Source organism: Heloderma suspectum, chromosome 2, assembly GCF_057233095.1.
Source record: "Heloderma suspectum isolate Gila_16-S chromosome 2, 16-S_ref, whole genome shotgun sequence".
In the NCBI taxonomy this organism is placed as follows: Eukaryota; Metazoa; Chordata; class Lepidosauria; order Squamata; family Helodermatidae; genus Heloderma; species Heloderma suspectum.
In genome coordinates, this window is record NC_139459.1 from 188,161,181 (window position 1) to 188,179,471 (window position 18,291).

The window sequence follows — 18,291 nt, forward strand, 5'->3', positions numbered from 1 at the left end:
TCATTTGAGGGCCAAGGTTTGGAAAAAAGGTGGAGTGGGAGAACCACATCAGACCAAAGCTTCATCTAGGCCAACAGCTGGTTTTCCACAGTGGCCAGCCAGTTGCCTATGGGAAGCTCACAGGCAGAACGGGTTGGTGCTGTACCTCCTGTTAGGTTAGGCACACAGCCGTTGCTACATCTGCTTGACATACGGGCTGCTCCTATTTTAGAGGAGTATCCTAGAGTGAAGAGTAGAATCCAACCATAAGAACCAACTGATGTTGGCATTAGCAAGGGCTACATCCAACATTGCATGAGAAGACTTCCGTTCATGCAACAGGACTTTACCTCTGCCTCTCCCCACTGCAGCCTTCTGCCTCCCTGAATTCTGCACCAGAGGGTCCCACAGTGCTTTACAGCAGATTTTGGGGAGCACTGGGGCTGTAGCAGGAAGGGGGATCCATTCCACTGGCAGATGCTGTTCTGCTGGCAGATGGGCACAGTTGGGAACAACCCTTAATTTTAGCAGGGGCTTCCAAGTCTCAGCCCCCAGATGTTAGAATCTCATTTCATACTTCACCTGGATCAGTATTTCTCTACATATACTGGCTTGTTGGAGAGAATAGTGCCTCTGAACATGTGCAGATGTTTTCCCACATCTGCTGAGGAGCTATAAGCACAGGTCCTGCCAATTCATTTGGGATTCAGGGGCAGGACTTCAAATAAGATGTGTCTGACAGGCAAATGTGAGCCATAAAACTTCTCTAGACACTGATGGGGATCACTTTGATTACGTCTCTATTATTCAAGAGGGTGTCAAATGTCAGCAGTCCAAGCTGCTGTTGTACTAACTAGCCAAAGCACTTTCTCTGAATGGGAGAATCCTATCCTTTAAAGCAGGGCTAGGCATCTTGTGGCCCTCCAGATGTTCTGACCTACAACTCCCATCATCCCTAGCCAGCATAGCCAATGGTGAGGGATGATGGGAGTTGTAGACCAAAACATCTGGAGGGACACAAGTTGCCCAGCCCTGATTTAAAGTCTGGTGCTTTATCATTAAACCAGAAACATGACAAGCAGCCCCAAAACAAGCAGGTGTGGTGTGATCAAAGATGACCCATGCCTAAATCCATTCTGCCTGCCCTATGTTGGCATCTAATTATATCTTAGTTCAGTATTTGATAGTTGGCATGTAATGCAACTTAGTATTTGAGAGTATTTGGTAACTGTCATGGAAGGATATTTGATAACGTGTGATGGTTTATTTAATGTATTTATCCATTTATTTATTCATTTATTTAATGTATTCATAGCCTGCTTTTTCCCAAAAGGGCTCAGGATGGTATATATGGGGGTTGTCCCATTTTAGTTGACATGCAATGGTATTATTGTTGGGATGCAATGGTATTTAGGATTCAGCAGTGTTTGATGGCTGACAGCTTATGAGATTTGCATAAAGGGCTCCCCATAAGTCTAAGGTATTCAAATTTTATAAACATTATGGTAAAATTTCACATTCAAAAGTGAAATGAGAAATTCCATATTCAAATTCCAAACGGCAAAATTGTCAGATTTCAATATTTGTGAGCACCTGTTTCAGCAGATGACCAAATTTGTGTAATATGTATTTTATAGCAATATGCCATATTCTCTGTCAACGTGACACAGGTGGTGTAATAATCCTCAGATCTTCAGTAAATAAGAGGCACGTGTTTTAGGCATGGTTTCCACTTACGCTCCACCGGTATGGATCCCAAGCCAGGAACCAGCCTGTGAAGTTGGGGGGCTCAAAACCTTGCTTGATTATCAGGATGGGGGTGTCTGTCTCCCTCCCACTGGGGTGGGTCTGCAGATATTCCTGAGCCGTTGTCAATGCCTCCTTCTTCTCTACCACGTTGGCTTCTTTGCCAATCCATAAGAAAACCTGGAAAGAGAAGAGTGGCCCTTTCAGGTTGTTCATTGGAACAATGGAAGTGAATTCCGCCACGGAAGGAAATGGTTAGAGCAGGCGCCGTCCGGATGTGTTGGACTACAGCTCCCAATTTTCCCAGCCAGCCAATGGCCATCCTGGCTGGGAATGCTGGGAGTTGCAGTTCAGCACATCTGGAGGGCATCAGGTTGGGAAAGAGTTAGGGAGCTCTTCTGAATCCAGACTACAAGCTGAAGTAGACATACCAACGGTGGGCCTGTGTTTCTTTTCACATGCCTGCCTTCTTCATTCATAAAGCTGGAAAAGGAGGTGGTCTTACTTGGAGATGAGCATCCAGGAACTGAACTCTGCCCACCACCTTCCTTCCCCGCAGTGAGAGGTCTAGATTTGGGGCAGAAGCCACCAATTGCTATGGAGTACAGGAGAAGGTTAAGTTGGGCTTTGACTGTAAAGACATGCCCATGCTTTGTCAGGCCAAATGTCCCTCCAGCTCATCACCCCTTCTAACGGCTACCAGATGCTCCAGTGAAGCTGAGCAGCTGAGCAAAATGCTGACAATCATCGCCTGCTGTTTGTCTCCAGAGCACCCATGACACATTGACTCTGAAGGTGAAGGACCCATTCCTGAGAGCCAGTGTGGTTCAGTGGTTAGAGTGTTGGACTAGGACTTGGGAGATCCGGGTTCTAGTCCCCACTCTGCCATGAAGCTCACTGGGTGACCTTGGCCAGTCACTGACTCTCAGCCTAACCTACCTCACAGGGCTGTTGTGAGGATAAAATGGAGAGGAGGACGAAGAGCATGTAAACTGCCTTGGATTCCTTGAAAGAGGAAAAAAAGTGAGATATAAATTTAATTTAAAAAAATAACTGGCAATCATGGCTTCTAACCATTGATGCAACTTTTTAAAAGTTGCATTGTATTTATATGCTGCCCTGTAAGAGCATATAAAGCTGGCTCACACAATACAACACGTTAAAAACAAACAAATAACAATAATACAGATCTAAAAATCAAACAATGCCTGGGAGAAGAGAAACATCTTCACCTCGTGCCAAAAAGATAGCAGTGTGGGCGCCAGGCAAAATGGGGTGCCACAACTGAGAAAGCCCTCTCTCTTGTAGCCACCTGCCTAACGTCATTTGGAGGGCTCACCCAGAGTAGGGGCTCCAAAGATGACCTAAGGGTCTGGGCAGGTACATGGAGGACTTATCCTCCATGACACGATGAAACGCTTTCCCTAGAGACATTTTTGCTAATCCTAGGAATTTAACAAAAGTGTTGAGCAAAGCAACTCGCATGCTCTGGGATTGTGGAGCTCATAGTTTTTCTGGCTTGAGATTAGTCCCGCTTGTGCTTTCTGCTAAGCCTTTCCAGCTCAGCCTGGAAACGGTTGCATGGTTCCTGAAGAAACCATAAGCCACCAGTGTAACTGAACCGTCAAAAGACTGCTTCAGAGAGTGAAATAACAACACAGGAGAGAGCCGGAGACAAGCATCACACCACCACTAGAGAGAGAACAAGAAGTTTAGGAATTCCAGAGCAGTTCAAACTCTCCTGCCTAGCCACACCTGATCCCATGTATCCAGCAGCATCACATCACTTTCACTGAGATCATCCTGGGTAAAGTCCGTTATCTCGATGACTACGAAGCGGCCGGTCTTGTTGGAACATTCAAAGAGCCGGGGAGGGTGATCGGGAACCTCCTGCTGTAGCCTGTAAGACAGGGGGTGGCTTGTTGGAGAGGCCTCACTTCCATGGTATGGACAAGAATGTGGAGGTGCGGTCCTCGGCCGGCCCTACCATTAGACAGAATGAGGTGGCTGCTTCAAGCAGCTGACTCAGGGTGTGATTAAATGGCTGCAAACTGATGGTGATTTAATGTATTATTGTTGTATTTTTGCTGCCAGGGTTGGGGGGAAGCACTTGTCGGATTTTTCTACCTCAGGTGCCAAAAGAATTTGGCTGGCCTTAGTTATTCTTTATTTCTTTACAACCTCACCTTTCCATCAAGAAAATGGCACTCAAGGTAGCTAATAACCACAGGAACCAAAATGTTAAAATAAAAAGTTGTGTACTGTGTTCCTTGACGTTGGGGGCACAATTTGCTGTTCCATCTCAGGTAGGAAAATGTCTTGGACCAGCCCCAATGGGACCTACTGAGCCAGACCCAGGATCTTCCAGCCCTGTTATCAACCCCTTTATTTTCATTGTATTGGATCTAGCAAAAGCCTCTCAAGGAGGAAGGACTCTTTTTGCATCAGGGGGCTTTTGATCCAGCACAGCTTTTCTGCTGGCTTAACAGGGGAGGAGGCAATCTTTGCTGAATTCACCATCCCCCTGTAGTTCTCTGTGCCCTTTCAAATCTGCTTCAGAGGGTTTGGGATCCTCCAGGTCATTTGGGGAGGTAGTGCTGGGGGCTGCCCGGGGTGGGGGGAGATCAGCAAAAAGCACCTCGACCTCCCCCCAGGAACCTTTCTGCTAACAGGAGTGTTCCGAGAGGAACTCCACTCAGGGACTTTTCCACTGCCAGAATAAAAACTCTGGATCCAACCATATTTTATTTTATTCATTTCTATGCTGATTTTATTTTATTCATTTTTTATCCTCCAGAGGTGCCTCAGAGCCATTAAAATCAACGGCATAAATATTAAGACACCAATACAAGAAACAATTAAAACCATAAATAAAAACTGATAGCAATAAAAATCACCATAGCCTGATAGTTAAGAACCCTATTAAAAGTCCCCCAAAATAGGAAGGCTTGGCCTTGAAAAGTTTTCCCAGGAGGCCCTGGGTGAGGAAGCCTCCCTGCGGTGACATTTCCATTTCTTTCCCCAGCTCTGGAGGCCGATAGAGGCTCTATTCAGGTGTTCCCCAAAGGGATTAAATAAACACGTGAGTGGGGCTGCACCATGCCTTCACCCCACCCCCCGCGGGCATCTGTGTGTACAGCATGAACATCTGGAACAGGGGTGCAGAACCTCTTTCAGCCCAAGAGCCAAATTACACTTCGGAAAAGCTCTCGGGGGCCACATTGAAGTGGTGGGCAGGGCCAAAGGCAAAGGGGGCAGGGCGAATACACCGAGAATATCAGCCTATTGTAGCTTATACTGCCAGTAACTAAGCCTTAGCGGAGGCATGCCAACCTTTAAGAATGGGGGAGGGGGATGTGCAAAAGCCAGGGAACCATGCAATGATCAGTGTTCAGGGGAAAGGGGGCGGGGCCATCTGGAGAACCCTGGAGGGTCAGATTGAGGTCCCAGGATTTGGCCCCCAGGCTGGATGTTCTACACCCCTGCTCTGGAGGGAGGAGACCAATGTACACACATAGATCTCCATGCAAGGCAGAACCCTGAAATTGTGGGGCTCTGGCTCATGTGGAGGCCTACAAGCTGTATAGGGCCTCTCCCTCCAGATATTAATGCTGAACATGTGGAAATTTGGGAGCCTCGGGGGCAGCACCATGCAGCACAGCTCCACTTGTGTGTTTATGGAAGCTCTTTCAAGAACACCTGACTACACCACAATAGCCCTAATGTTGAGGATGGGCATGTAGGTACCTTTTCTCACTTGCATATGGGGTGTTGCCTCCGAGCAGCTCCCAGAACTCAGCTGGCTCTTGCCCTTCCGCCACAGTCTCCTGAAGCCCATCACAGATGGTTGCGGCTAGCTGCTTGGCCATTTCTCGTTCATCCCCACTAGAGCCCTGGCATGGAGAAGACCACAGCAATAGAAGGGTGGAGACATCATCACAGATTGCTGTCACACACATGTAGGGGTGCTACTAAATTGGCCTTCAGGTCAACACAAGATTTTGCTGTTAGGCGACAAAACATCCTTCACTTCCCTAAGCAAATTGGGCAGCACAGGCCTTAGTCACATCTGCATGTGAAGCTAAAGGTCAGTATTTCGGTACCTCTCCCTTGTTTTTTTTTAAGGATATACCAGTTGCATTCACACATAACACTAAACTATAGTTTAGCTTTATGAGAACAAGCTGCAGCAAGCCTTGGACTCTCGTGACCTCGCCTCCAGTGTGGCCATGAGTAGATCGGAAGCTTTCATTTCCCTTTTAGGTTAACTGCAGTTTAGTGTTACATATGAACCCTAAACTGTGGTAAAGCTTAACTATGGTTTCGTGAAACAATCCAGTTGCATAAACTATGGTTTGAAACTGGCTTGTTTCAACAAACCATAGTTAAGATTAACCACAATCTGTCCCAGTTTAGGTACCACAACAAGCTGTGGTTAATCTAAAATGGAAGTGAATGCTTCCAAAGCCCTCCCAACAGCCACACTGGAGGAGGAGGGGAGGGGAAACGCACGCTCGAGGTGCACTGGTGTCCTCCAGATGTTCTGGACTTAGTCCCAGCCAGCATGGCCTGAGATCAGAAATGCTCGTAGTTGTAGTCCAAAACATCTAGAGGGCACCAGGTTGGGGAAGGCTGGACTAAATCAAGGGTGGGGAACACGTGGCCCTCCAGATGTTCTTGGACCACAATGGCCATCAGCCCTAGCTAGCATAGCCGGCGGTGAGGGATGATGGGAGTTGCAGTCCAACTACATCTGAGGGCCACAAGTTCCCCACCTCTGCATTAAACCATGATGGTTCATCATTACATGTGAATGCAGCCACAGAAAGGGAGATTCAGCCTGGAAGCAGGAAGCTGCCCTTCTACTGAACCAGACCATTGGTCCTTCTAGCTCAGGACTGCCTGCACTGAGTGGCAGAAATTCTCTAGGGCTTCAGGCAGCAGGCCTTCCGAGCCCTGCCTGGAGATCCTAGCAACTGAACCTGGCACCTTCTGCATGCAAAGCATGTGCTCTACCACTGAGACCCTTCCCCTCAAAGGCTGGAGCGGAGGAAATTGATCCCTTCCTCCAGAATCTACTGCCCAAAGCAACTGCTTCGCTCTGCTTCATGGCAGAGCAAGTCCTGTGTTCAGGATGATTCACATGTCCGTTCTCTGCAGGACAGGCTACTCACACCTTCACAAAGTGTCCTAGGGTCAGGAGAGCTAGTGGCTTGGTCTTTTTAATTTAAATTTAAGCTGGAACTCTCTGAGTGTCAAAATTTGTACCCAATATTAGATCTCCCTGCCAGGCCCCCTGTAGCTTTTGAGATGGACTCATACACCATTTACATATTTCCAAGGTCTCTTTCAGAATCACGAAAGCTAGAGAAGTGGGACTTCTTTGTTTTTGAACCAAAGTTGATGGTCTTCCTCCGACCCAGGAAGCCTAAATTCTGCAGCAGACACTAGATCCCACAGATTTTGGTTTTATTTTATTTCAGTGAATGTATCCCCTGCCTTCAGCATGAAAGCAAACAAACATTTCCAATGGAATAAATGCCATTATATTGGCCTACTTGAAACTGTATTTACAAAATCACAAAACAAAATTATATTGGCCTACTTGAAATGGGCCATGTTTCCTAGCCCCTCACCTTTCCGTACCACAGGTAATGGTCTGTCTGGGTCTTTAGCAAGAAGACATCATTGGAACTGAGAGACGCAGCAGTCGCCGGCACCTCCACTGCCTTTGTGTGGGAGCTATCTGTTCCGCGGATCTGGAAGAGCCTCACTGGTGGTTCTACTTCGCTGCTGCCTTTCCTGGATGTCCCACCCTACAGAGAATATGATGGAAGGGCAGAACAAGCCAACATCGCTGCAGACTGAATAAGGCAACTGGAATATTCAGCCCCTGGGCGGGGGTTACCATGGCTTGTCATGCCATCTGAACCCGAGCGGCAGAGGTTGTTTGAGGGTTAAACAACCCTCAAATAACCCTACAACAGCCCATGGGTTATTTGAGGGTTGTTTAACCCTCAAGGAACCACTGCCGCTTGGGTCTGGACAACACGACAAACCATGGCAACCTGCCTGTGGGGGTTGAATATCCAAAATGGCTGCCAGCACATGCTGCAACCCACTGTGGCTTAAATAAGGCATGGTGGGCTACGGTGATCATAAGAACCAGTGTGGCTGATCTATGGAGTGGAAGTTTCACAAAATACACCTGTACTGGGAAAGAAGCTGGTAGGGGAAAGGCTTGGAGTCCCTCCCTCCTCATCTGTGGGATAGGCAAGTCTTCTCAAAGACTAGCTAGCTAGTTCTGCAAGGGGGGCTTGGGATAGCTAACGAACATCTCAGCCAGGGTGGTCACTTACACATTGCCAAAAAAAGAGGAAATCCATCACCAAAAAAAGGACAGGAGAGGACACACATTTGCATAAAAAGGCATAAGCTAATTCATGTGTATAGATGCAAATTTAGAAAGAGTATAATTTAAAGAGAAATACAATCCGTCTGTCCATATTAGAGAAGACTGTGACCAAGTGGCCTGTGCGCCTGGTCAGTCTGCTGCCCAGGTGCAAAGTGTCAATGGGCAACTTCCTGGCCCCTCCCTGCTCTCCCGCCGTAGGGTTCTTTCTCTTTAAATGGGACTTCAACTACTGGGCACCTTCAAACGGATGACTTTCCTCTGTAAAGTAGGACACATGGCTACCCTATTCTCAGCACCCTTGCCCAAACTACAATTACCAAGATTCTTTGTGGGAAACAATAACAATTAAACTGTATAACGCAAATCTAAATGTGTAGTGTAGATCTACCATGAACAAATCACACTCTTTGACTTTCTGGTGTTTTCCCTGGAGCCAAGAGAAACTGGCTGTGCCCTACAATGACCTTGTAATGCATTACACAGTAACAGCACATCACTGCCTTAACAAACAGACCTGATGGCTGGGAAATTCAGTTTGAGGTTCTCCAGGGCACCACTTAATCCTGCTTCATACCTCAAAGATGACAAGCTTGCCTTTGAAGATAGCCAGGAAGTGGCGCGGTTCCTTGCCCATGCTCACTCGGACCTGCACAGGCTCCCCACTGAACTGCTCATCCACCTCCACGGCCTGGTACGCCGAGGCTGCCAGTTCATCCACTGTGGCGTGGCGTCCCTGAGGCATGGGGAAAATGCCAAGAGGTCTAGCGTGCTGCCCTTGTTAAGGGTATGTTACAACTACACTAGGAGAGGGCCACCAGAGTAGCCTGGTTAATAGCGTTGGCCTTGGACTGGAGAGGTTCAAATCCTCATTTAGCCAGGAAGATCACTGGGTGACTCTGGACAAATCCATATCTCTCAATATAATTTAGCTCACCAGATTGTCATAATGGAAATAATATGGCTAAAACCCATGCTTGTCATCCTAAACTTGGAGGGAGGGCTGGATTCAGACATTATAAGTATTAGCTACTGTAACAGTGACAAACATTTAGGACAAATTTCAGATGAAGGTTTAGGGTTGGATCCAGGTTTAGTCATACTTTGAGCAGACCCAGTGAAATCAATGGGACTAATTAACTTTGCTAATCTCTCTCTGCCAACCTAAACATTACATTGGAAGTTACATAACTGGAACTCCAAACATACTTTTCTTCTTCAAAAAGCAGCTGTGGGGTGAGAGATTTGGATCCAGACTGTGGTGTGGAAGAGGGGAATCTAATCCTTTGCCCCATGCTGATTGCTCAACTGAAATCACCCAACACAATCTGCTATTAGTTATAGAGGGGGAGCATACAGCCACATTTGCCCATATGTTTTCCCCTACATTGCTAAGAGTGGTGTGGGGGGTGGGATTGATTCAGATCAGGGCCATGGCACAGGGGATAGGGTTGATCTTCTCCCTACACAGGCCACCTCCTAATCATGGCATCCCCCAGTGGCTGCTTTTTCAAAAAGAACATGGGCATTCCAATCCCATGGTGGACGAAGGAGAGGGGGAAATACCTCTCCTCCCCTCCTGGAAAAAAATTCTCACTATCTAGTGCTGCTGCAGATAGATTGTGTGGTGTAATGGTTAGAGGGTAAGACTGGGACTCAGGAGACCTGGGTTCTAGTCCCCAATCGTTCATTAAGCTCACTGAGTGACTATGGGCCAGTCACTGACTCTCAGCCTCACCTACCTCACAGGGTTGTTGTGAGGATAAAGTGGAGAGCAGGAGGAGCATGTAAGCCGCCTTGGGTTCCTTGGAGGGAAAAAGGCGGCATATGGGGGACAGAGTTAGCATGCCTGTGGGATGGCAGTATAAGGCGAGAGCTCTTCAACTGATCCTCAGAAACACCCAGAATTCAAGCAGAAAACCCCTGTAAAAAGACCTCAAACTGTTATCTTCCGTAGGAGAAACTCACAGGGAGTGAATTTGAACAGAAACAACAGAAACAATGCTTGGAGTGGTGAGAGAAATATTGGACTTAATAAATCTGTGTGGTGGGGGTGTGACCTCAAGACTTAGAATGGTGCCCATAACTTCCAAACCAGATAAGGAAAGTCAACAGGAGAGGGGCTCGATCTCAAATGAGGTGATCACAGCCATGATACAGGAAGAAATTATACAGCAATTTACATATTTAAACAAGAAATCATGGACAGCACTGGGGAACCTTTGGACAGCAAACTGAGCACTTTGAGCTCTCAACTAGAAATAATAGGAAAAAATGCTTCTGCAGTGTTGGAAATGACAGGACGCCATGAAGAAAAGCTGAAAAGCCTCTATAAAACTAATTAATACAACTGGAGCAGATGGAGAACAGAAACAGCCTTTTAAAGCTACGAATCCACAATGTGTGGATGAGGAAGTGGTAGAAGGGAACATTAAAGAATTTTTAACAACATGGTTATCCTCTTTGGTGCCTAATTTCTCTATTGAAGTGAATCATTTGGAAAGCGCATATAAAGCACTAGGGCCCAGATGGAAAGACGCTACAACCCAAGGGACATAATACTGAGATTTGCAAGGTACTCCAAGAAAGAGGAGTTTTTGAAAAAGATTCATGAATTAAAGGAAGTAAAGTTTAAGGATACACCAGTGCAGATTCTTCAGTACTTCGCTCCTTTACAGATTCTTCAGTACTTCGCTCCTTTACAATGAAGAAGACAATTGAGACCATTTACGCTGAGAATATAAGAAGCTGGTATTCATTATCACTAGGGTTTTCCCTTTTCTTTGTTAGTCTCATGTAAGGGCATAACTACATCACAACATCATTAAAAGAAGGTGCTGGTATTTTGAAGATCTGAATTTAGACTCCCAGAGGGTGCAAATGAAGCAGAGCTGGAAAAGATGATGAACGTGATACAGATAACGAAGGAGGATGGAAAACTGTTAGGAGAAAGCAACCAAATAAATCACAATATTTGAGACCAAAATATTGGACCAAGCTGGACCAAGTTTTGTGTTTTTTTAATATGTTTTTGTATTTTGTTGTTGAGTAAGGACACTATAAAGTGGGGTTGGTCCAGCTTTTTGACTCTTCTGGTGGTGCAAAGATATTAGAGTTAAGATGGTTGGTCCCAGGCACACCCGCAAAGGCAGAAGCTTCTTCTTGTTAACTTTGCTGCTTTTTTCTCTTTTTTTCTCTTTTATTTCTTTTTTCTGGTTTTTTTGAAGGGGGATGTGGGGGGGGGATGAATAGGGAGGAGGGTAGGTTCTTCTGGCTTTATTATGGATGTTTAGCATTTTTTAACAACAGAGAAGTTCTGTGTTTGAATCCTTTACTAAGGTATAATGGTGAAAGAAATCAGAGTAACAACTTCAAATATAAAAGGAATGGGAAACACCCTTAAGTGGACATGATTGTTTAAAATAATTAAAGACTTAAAACCTACAGTCCTTATGCTTCAAGAAACTCATAAAGCAAAACTTGCGTATGGCTTTCGTAATAGCCAGCGGTGGGGACATAAGTATTTAGCTCCAGCGTCTGGGAAATCAAGGGGTGTGGGGCTACTATTTGATAGTGAAGTGGATTTTACTCCACATAGAGTGTTACAAGTTAAGGAAGGAAGATATATTTTTGTAGAAGGACTTTTGAACAAGTAGGATTTGGTCACCTTTGGCTCCGTTTATGGACCCAATGTTAACCAATTACACTTTATCCACAAAGTACTGAAAGAATTGAAGAAATTTACAAAAATAGCTATTGTAATAGGAGGAGATGTTAATTGGAACCTTCAAGGGATAGACCCAGAGGCATTGGACAGATACAGTTAGGACCAGAAATACTGGAACAAGGATAACTGTTTTGGCAGTTGGCCTCTGTACACCACCACATTGAAGTTGAAAGGAAACACACCCAGATGGGAGTGAAGTCAGGACTTTCAGCTGTAGTGCAAGGGGTGTGACAAAAGTGGGGCACTAACCATTCAGGAAGGACAGCCAGTGGCATGCACACACACCCATCCTTGGTGGCTCATAAGTAATGGAACGAATGGCTGACAAGCAGCTGCATGTCCAGGTGTGGCCTGTTTCCTGGGTACCCCATGACCAATCAAGCAGATAAAAGGCCTGGAGGTGGTTCTGAGTGTTACATTTGCATTTGGTAGCTGTTAACTGGAATTCCCAACATGAGGTCCAAAGAGGTGTCCATGCGAGTGAAGGAGGCCATCATTAGGCTGAGGAAACAAAATAAACCCATCAGAGAGATAGCAAAAACAGTGGGAGTGGCAAACACAACAGTTTAGAACATCCTGAAAAAGAAGGAATTAACTGGCAAGCTCAGCAGCAGCAAAAGGCCTGGAAGACCACGGAAAGCAACTAAAGTGGATGACCGCAGAATTCTGCTCATGGTGAAGAGGAACCCTTTCACAACGTCTAGTCAGGTCAAGAATGCTCTTGCGGAGGTAGGCATGTCATTATCAACATCTACAGTCAAGAGACGTCTTTATGAATGTAGATACAGAGGCTTCACAACAAGGTGCAAACCACTGTTAATGCTCCAGAACAGACAGGCCAGATTAGCCTTTGCCAGCAAACACCTAAAATAGCCTGCCCAGTTCTGGAATAAGATTCTTTGGACTGATGAAAGCAAGAGTAACTTGTACCAGAATGATGAGAAGAGAAAATTGTGGAGAAGGAAAGGAACAGCTCATGATCCAAAGCATGTCACATCATCTGTCAAACATGGTGGAGGCAGTGTTATGGTATGGGCATGTATGGCTGCCAATGGAACCGGCTCACTGGTGTTTATTGATGACCTGACTGCTGATAAAAGCAGAAGGATGAATTCTGGAGTGTCTAGGGCTATACTTTCTGCTCAGATTCAGCCGAATGCTGCCAAACTGATAGGATGCCGCTTCATATTGCAGAAGGATAATGACCCCAAACATACAGCAAAAGCTCCCCAAGAGTTTCTCAAGGCAAAGACGTGGGATGTTCTTCAATGGCCAAGTCAGTCACCTGATCTTCACCCAATAGAGCATGCTTTTCACTTCCTGAAGACAAGACTGAAGGCAGAAAGACCCACAAACAAGCAGCAGCTGAAGGCAGCTGCAGTAAAGGCCTGGCAAAGCATCTCTAGGGAGGAAACTCAGCATTTGGTCATGTCCATGGGTTCCAGACTTCAGGCAGTCATTGGCTGCAAAGGATTTTCATCTAGGTATTAAAGGCGATCCTTAAGTTTGAAATGATGCTGGTTTGTTCCATTACTTATGAGCCCCCAATGATGGGTGTGCGTGCATGCCACTGGCTGTCCTTCCTGAATGGTTAGTGCCCCACTTTTGTCACACCCCTTGAATTACAGCTGACAGTCCTGACTTCGCTCCCATCTGGGTGTGTTTCCTTTCAACTTCAATGTGGTGGTGTACAGAGGCCAACTGCCAAAACAGTTATTTTTGGCATGCACGCACACCCATCATTGGTTCCAATTCCAATATTTCTGGTCCTGACTGTAGATTCGGAGCCCTACAGGTAATATTCAAACTGTACATAACCATGCCTAGGCAGTTACATTTTATAATGTAAGCCATAAATATGAACTGTAGTTATACTTTTTATTCCCAACTCCATGGAACATTTTCACGTTTAGACACACTTTTAGTATCCCCACATCTCTTGCAGGAGGTAGGAAAAAAAGATATTGGTCAAATTAAAATAACGGATCATGCTTCAGTAACACTTCAATTTAAATCTCAATTTAAAAATAAATAATTTCCGGAATGGAAATTTAATTCATATCTATTAACTAAACCACAGTCTAGGGAATATATTAGAGGGGGAATACGTAATTATTTTTTTGATAATTCATCTGATGAAATTAGGGAGGAAGTTAGATGGGAAGCTATGAAGGCAGTGATCCGGGGAATATGTATTAAAGAAATGAGTTATATCAGAAAACAGAAGAGAAATCAAGAACAAAGACTCGACAGGAATTTAAAAAATTAACTGCATGGTATCAGACTACAGGTTCACAAAGAATCAGGAGGGAAATGGGGGGGGGATGAACAAAACTGAATTTACTTAATATAGATAAAACAATGATCAGTATGCTTTGTATGAAACAAAAATGTTATGAATTCGAAGAGAAGGGGTCTAAATTGCTAGCCAATAGAGTAAAAAAAAGACAACAGAAAAATATAATCAGAAGTTTGTGCATGGATTCATGGGAAAGAACATTTGATGAAGCGGAAATGGGGAGATAATAGCCAAATATTATGAATATTTATATAAACAGCTGGATGGGGGGGGAATTATGGAATACCAAAGAACTGCTGGCATTTTCCCTATCTCGGAAGAGGATAAAGCATTAGTGGAATAAACAGTTACAGTAGAAGAAATTGAATTAGTTTTAAAAAAGACAAAATCAAATAAATCTCCCGGATTTGATGGTTACACAACTAAATTCTATAAATTGTATAAAGATCTGTTATTGCCTCATATAAATAAGTTATTAAATGAAATATTGGATGGGTCCCAACTGCCACCTATGTGGACACAGTCTAAAATTGTTCTTCTTCTGAAACCATATAAAGATCCCCTCCCTTCCAGATTCTTATTGCCCTATTTCACTTCTACATGTTGACTATAAATTATTTACAGCTATTTTGACAGCAAGATTAAGCATGGTTATTGGAACGATAATTCATCCAGACCAGTATGGTTTTATGTCAAAGAGATATATAGCAGACCCTGTTAGATGATTATTTAGTGTTATTAATTATAGTAAAATAAATAAATCCCCCCTAGCTATTGTTGCCTTAGATTTATATGAAGGTTTTGATAACGTGAATTGGACCTTTTTATTAAATTCCTCTTTTTATTATAAATTTGGCCCTAAATTCTCGATGGTATTAAAGACAATTCATGCCCCAACAATAGCCAAAATTAAAGATAACTCCCGAACTATTAATTTGTATTCGGGAACAAAAGATTGTCCCCTTTCTCCTTTATTATTTACATTAGTAATAGCATTTTTAGCTAATAAATTGCGACAACACCCCAATATCGTAGGAATACAAATTAAAGAACAGTCCCATTTGTTAAACATGTATGCTGATATGATTTTGATGCTCAGCAAGCCATCTCAGGCTGTTCCACACTCACTTGTAGAATTACAGTCATTTCAGGAAGTAGTAGGATTAAAAGTGAATTATGATAAATCTGATTTATTATGTTTCAGTATTCCTCCTAATATTCAATTAAGTATATCTAAACAATTAAAATACCATTGGTACATTCCTCTTTTAGATATCTTGGAGCATACATAAGCTGTATAAGGTTAATTATGGATATGGAAAAAAGTTGTCACTGATATAAAAAGATGGCAACATTTAAATTTATCCCTTTCAAGCTGGATTTCTGTTATCAAAATGACGATTCTCCCTAAATGTACATATCTTTTTTATGTGCTCCCCCTGGAAATACCAATTGGATGTTTTAAGAGATGGCAGGCTAGGATTGAAAAATTTATTTTTAAAAGTAAGAAACCCTGGGTGTCGAAGACATCCTGATACAGGTCAATAACAGAGGGAGGTTGGAGTGTCCTACAATTATGACTTTATTATAAAGCTTCTCAGCTTCGACATTTATTGACGTTTATGGATGAAATTCAAAGTAAGCATTGGTCAAGTATTGAAACAGCTTTATTAAATCAGGAAGAAGCTCATTACATCCCATTTGTAAAAATAAGATCTTAAAAAAATTATAATGAATCAAACCTTAGGCATGCTTCCAATCTTTAGGATTTGGAAATATCATAAAGAACAATTAATCTTCTTTGACGCCGATTCATATTCATCCCGAATTTAAAAATAAAGATAGGAGAATTAAGGTAAAATAACTTCAAGAACAGAATGTATACCGATTAAGGGATTATTATAGAATTCATAACCAATAGCATGACAGACCTGGTGGCTCCAACTGCGACAATCTAATGTAACGTGGTTAATGTGGTACCAATTGGGTACCTTTATAAGGCAACCCAATATTAAAGACAGGACAAGTGGAATGGACTGTTAAGCATTACCAGCCTTCTCCAATCTGCCGCCTTCCAGATGTGCTGGGACTATAGCTCCCACCATCCCCAGTCAACATGTTGACTGGGGATGATGGGACTGGTCCAACAAATCTTGAGGCGTCGAGTTAGGGGAGGCTGCCCCATGGGCAATTAAAAGGACCTGTTGGTATCATGCAAAAGGCTTTGGAAGCAAGTCTCTGAGGGAGCTCAACAGAACCTGTAGCTGGGCCTGCCCCACTGAAGACCCTTCTCTTACCTGCCAGATGTACAAGATGTAACGGAGCTTCCTGTTCACCTCATAGGTGTACAAAACTAAGTAGCAGTCTCCACCATAGAAGAATCCGTGCCATCGGTGGTCCACTGGTACCAGCTCCAGGTTCTCTACCCTCCAGACCTAGAGATGGCAAAACAGAGGGTGGAACTAAACATTATCTGAGCAAATGCGTAGTCCTAATGCCACTTGTCCTGAGATAACGGGGATGCAGGGCAGGGCAGCACTTCCAGGGTGGGACAAGTAGGTGGATGGGACCCCTCTCCTGCACCCACTGATCCTCTCCTGAAAATGCCCTCAGCCAAGCTCACTCCTGGTTTCAAAGCTCATGGGGGAGGAAGCTTAACCCCTCCCTCCTGCCCACCAATTGTCCCCTAGGAGTGCCCTCAACCCCTGCATTAGCATTACAAGGGAGACACAGGTTTAGGATTACTGTGTTTCTTTCAGTTCTGCATGCACATAGAGATCTTTCAAGCAGGCATGAACCTCACACTTCCAGCATCCAAGCTCTTGTGAACTCTGCAGGCATGCTCACGCAGACCCTAGAATAAATCCTAAGAAACATCGGATTCTACAGCCCAAATACTCAGATTCTGTAGCCGGAATAGATGACGCCAATCAACAAGACAGCTGTGCCATTTTTTTTTACTCTGCGTATGTCTGGCTGCAGAACAGCGTAGCATGGTGGTTCAGGCAGGGGTAACCTCAAGACTGGATTACTATAATGAGCTCTATGTGAGGCTACCCTTGGCCTCAGTCCAGAAGCTGCAGTCTGGTGCAGAAGGCCATGGCAAGGCTGCCAACCAGGGCCTCTTTCCAAGAGCAAGCTACACCTTCATTAAAAGAATCGCACTGACTGCCAGTAAGCTTCTGGGCCAAGTTCATGCTGTTGTTGTTATAAAGCCCTAACCAACTTGGACCAGGTTACCTTAGGGAACACCTCACCCCTTTTATCCCTGCCCGATCTCTGCGATCATCAGAGAGAGCACTTCTGAGGGTGCCACACGCTCCAGAGGTTCGTCTCAGGAGCACTTTCAGTAGCGCATTTCATGTTGCAGCACCCACCCTCTGGAACGCTTTACCAATACCCATCAGATGGGCCCCCGCAGTTCTGATGTTCAGACGTTTTCTTAAAACTCATGTCTTCACGCCGGCTTTCCCTGAACTGTGACCCAGCCGGCTACGGTTTGTAGCACACAGCAGAGTGTGTGGTTTTATTGCTGACTGTGTGTGTGTGTGTGTGTGTGTGTGTGTGTGCGTGGTTCCATGACATTTTATTGTTGTTTTGATGGTATTACATTTTATGTTCATCATTTTGATAGCTCTGTGGAAAGCGGTATATATGTATGTATGTATGTATGTATGTGTGTGTGTGTGTGTGTATATATATATATATGTATGTATGTATGTATGTATGTATGTAATAAATAAATAATAAACTAACTGGGTATTCCCTTGCCATGAAATTGATTGTTTTTAAAAACATTTTTTTCAGAAACGTGGGCATACTCAAGAAGTATGACAGATGAACGCTAACCGCACTCATAAACAGTAAGTCTCGGCTGTCTTTTGACAGTGCCTTTGAAGACTTCATGAGTTCCCCTTTAGTTGCTGGGACCATGAGTCCTTCTCCTGCCCAGCCTCACTGAGATGTCAGAGCATGGCAGTCACTCACTGCTGGATACCATTCATAGCCTGCATGATAGTCTTTTGGAAAGATAAACATGAAGAAGAATATCATGTGCAAATGTGGAGGCCTACATTCACTAGACAGCCAATAGGGGATCAAGTGTCCATGCTGGGATTGGGGCCTGTA

The 18,291-nt window shown here is 44.3% G+C and overlaps 2 protein-coding genes across 4 annotated transcripts in view; one reads left to right on the forward strand and one right to left on the reverse strand.

The window, feature by feature from the left end:
* Window positions 1-18,291, forward strand: part of TSFM (Ts translation elongation factor, mitochondrial) — a 41,655-nt gene that overhangs the window by 18,106 nt on the left and 5,258 nt on the right. Inside the window, exon 8 of one of the 2 annotated variants that reach the window (XR_014788106.1) lies at window positions 17,971-18,026. The gene's annotated coding sequence lies outside the window, so the exon portion shown is untranslated. Of the gene's footprint in view, window positions 1-2,208; window positions 2,735-17,970; window positions 18,027-18,291 lie in introns of those variants that run through there. The other variant, XR_014788103.1, reaches the window with a different exon arrangement.
* Window positions 1-18,291, reverse strand: part of AVIL (advillin) — a 64,285-nt gene that overhangs the window by 2,584 nt on the left and 43,410 nt on the right. For both annotated transcript variants that reach the window (XM_084836824.1, XM_084836823.1), the window contains exons 12-17: window positions 16,461-16,598; window positions 8,715-8,873; window positions 7,362-7,541; window positions 5,473-5,618; window positions 3,481-3,625; window positions 1,717-1,905 (exon numbers count right to left, since the gene is read on the reverse strand). In XM_084836824.1, coding sequence (XP_084692950.1) covers window positions 1,717-1,905; window positions 3,481-3,625; window positions 5,473-5,618; window positions 7,362-7,541; window positions 8,715-8,873; window positions 16,461-16,598 — 957 coding nt within the window. The remainder of the gene's footprint in view (window positions 1-1,716; window positions 1,906-3,480; window positions 3,626-5,472; window positions 5,619-7,361; window positions 7,542-8,714; window positions 8,874-16,460; window positions 16,599-18,291) is intronic.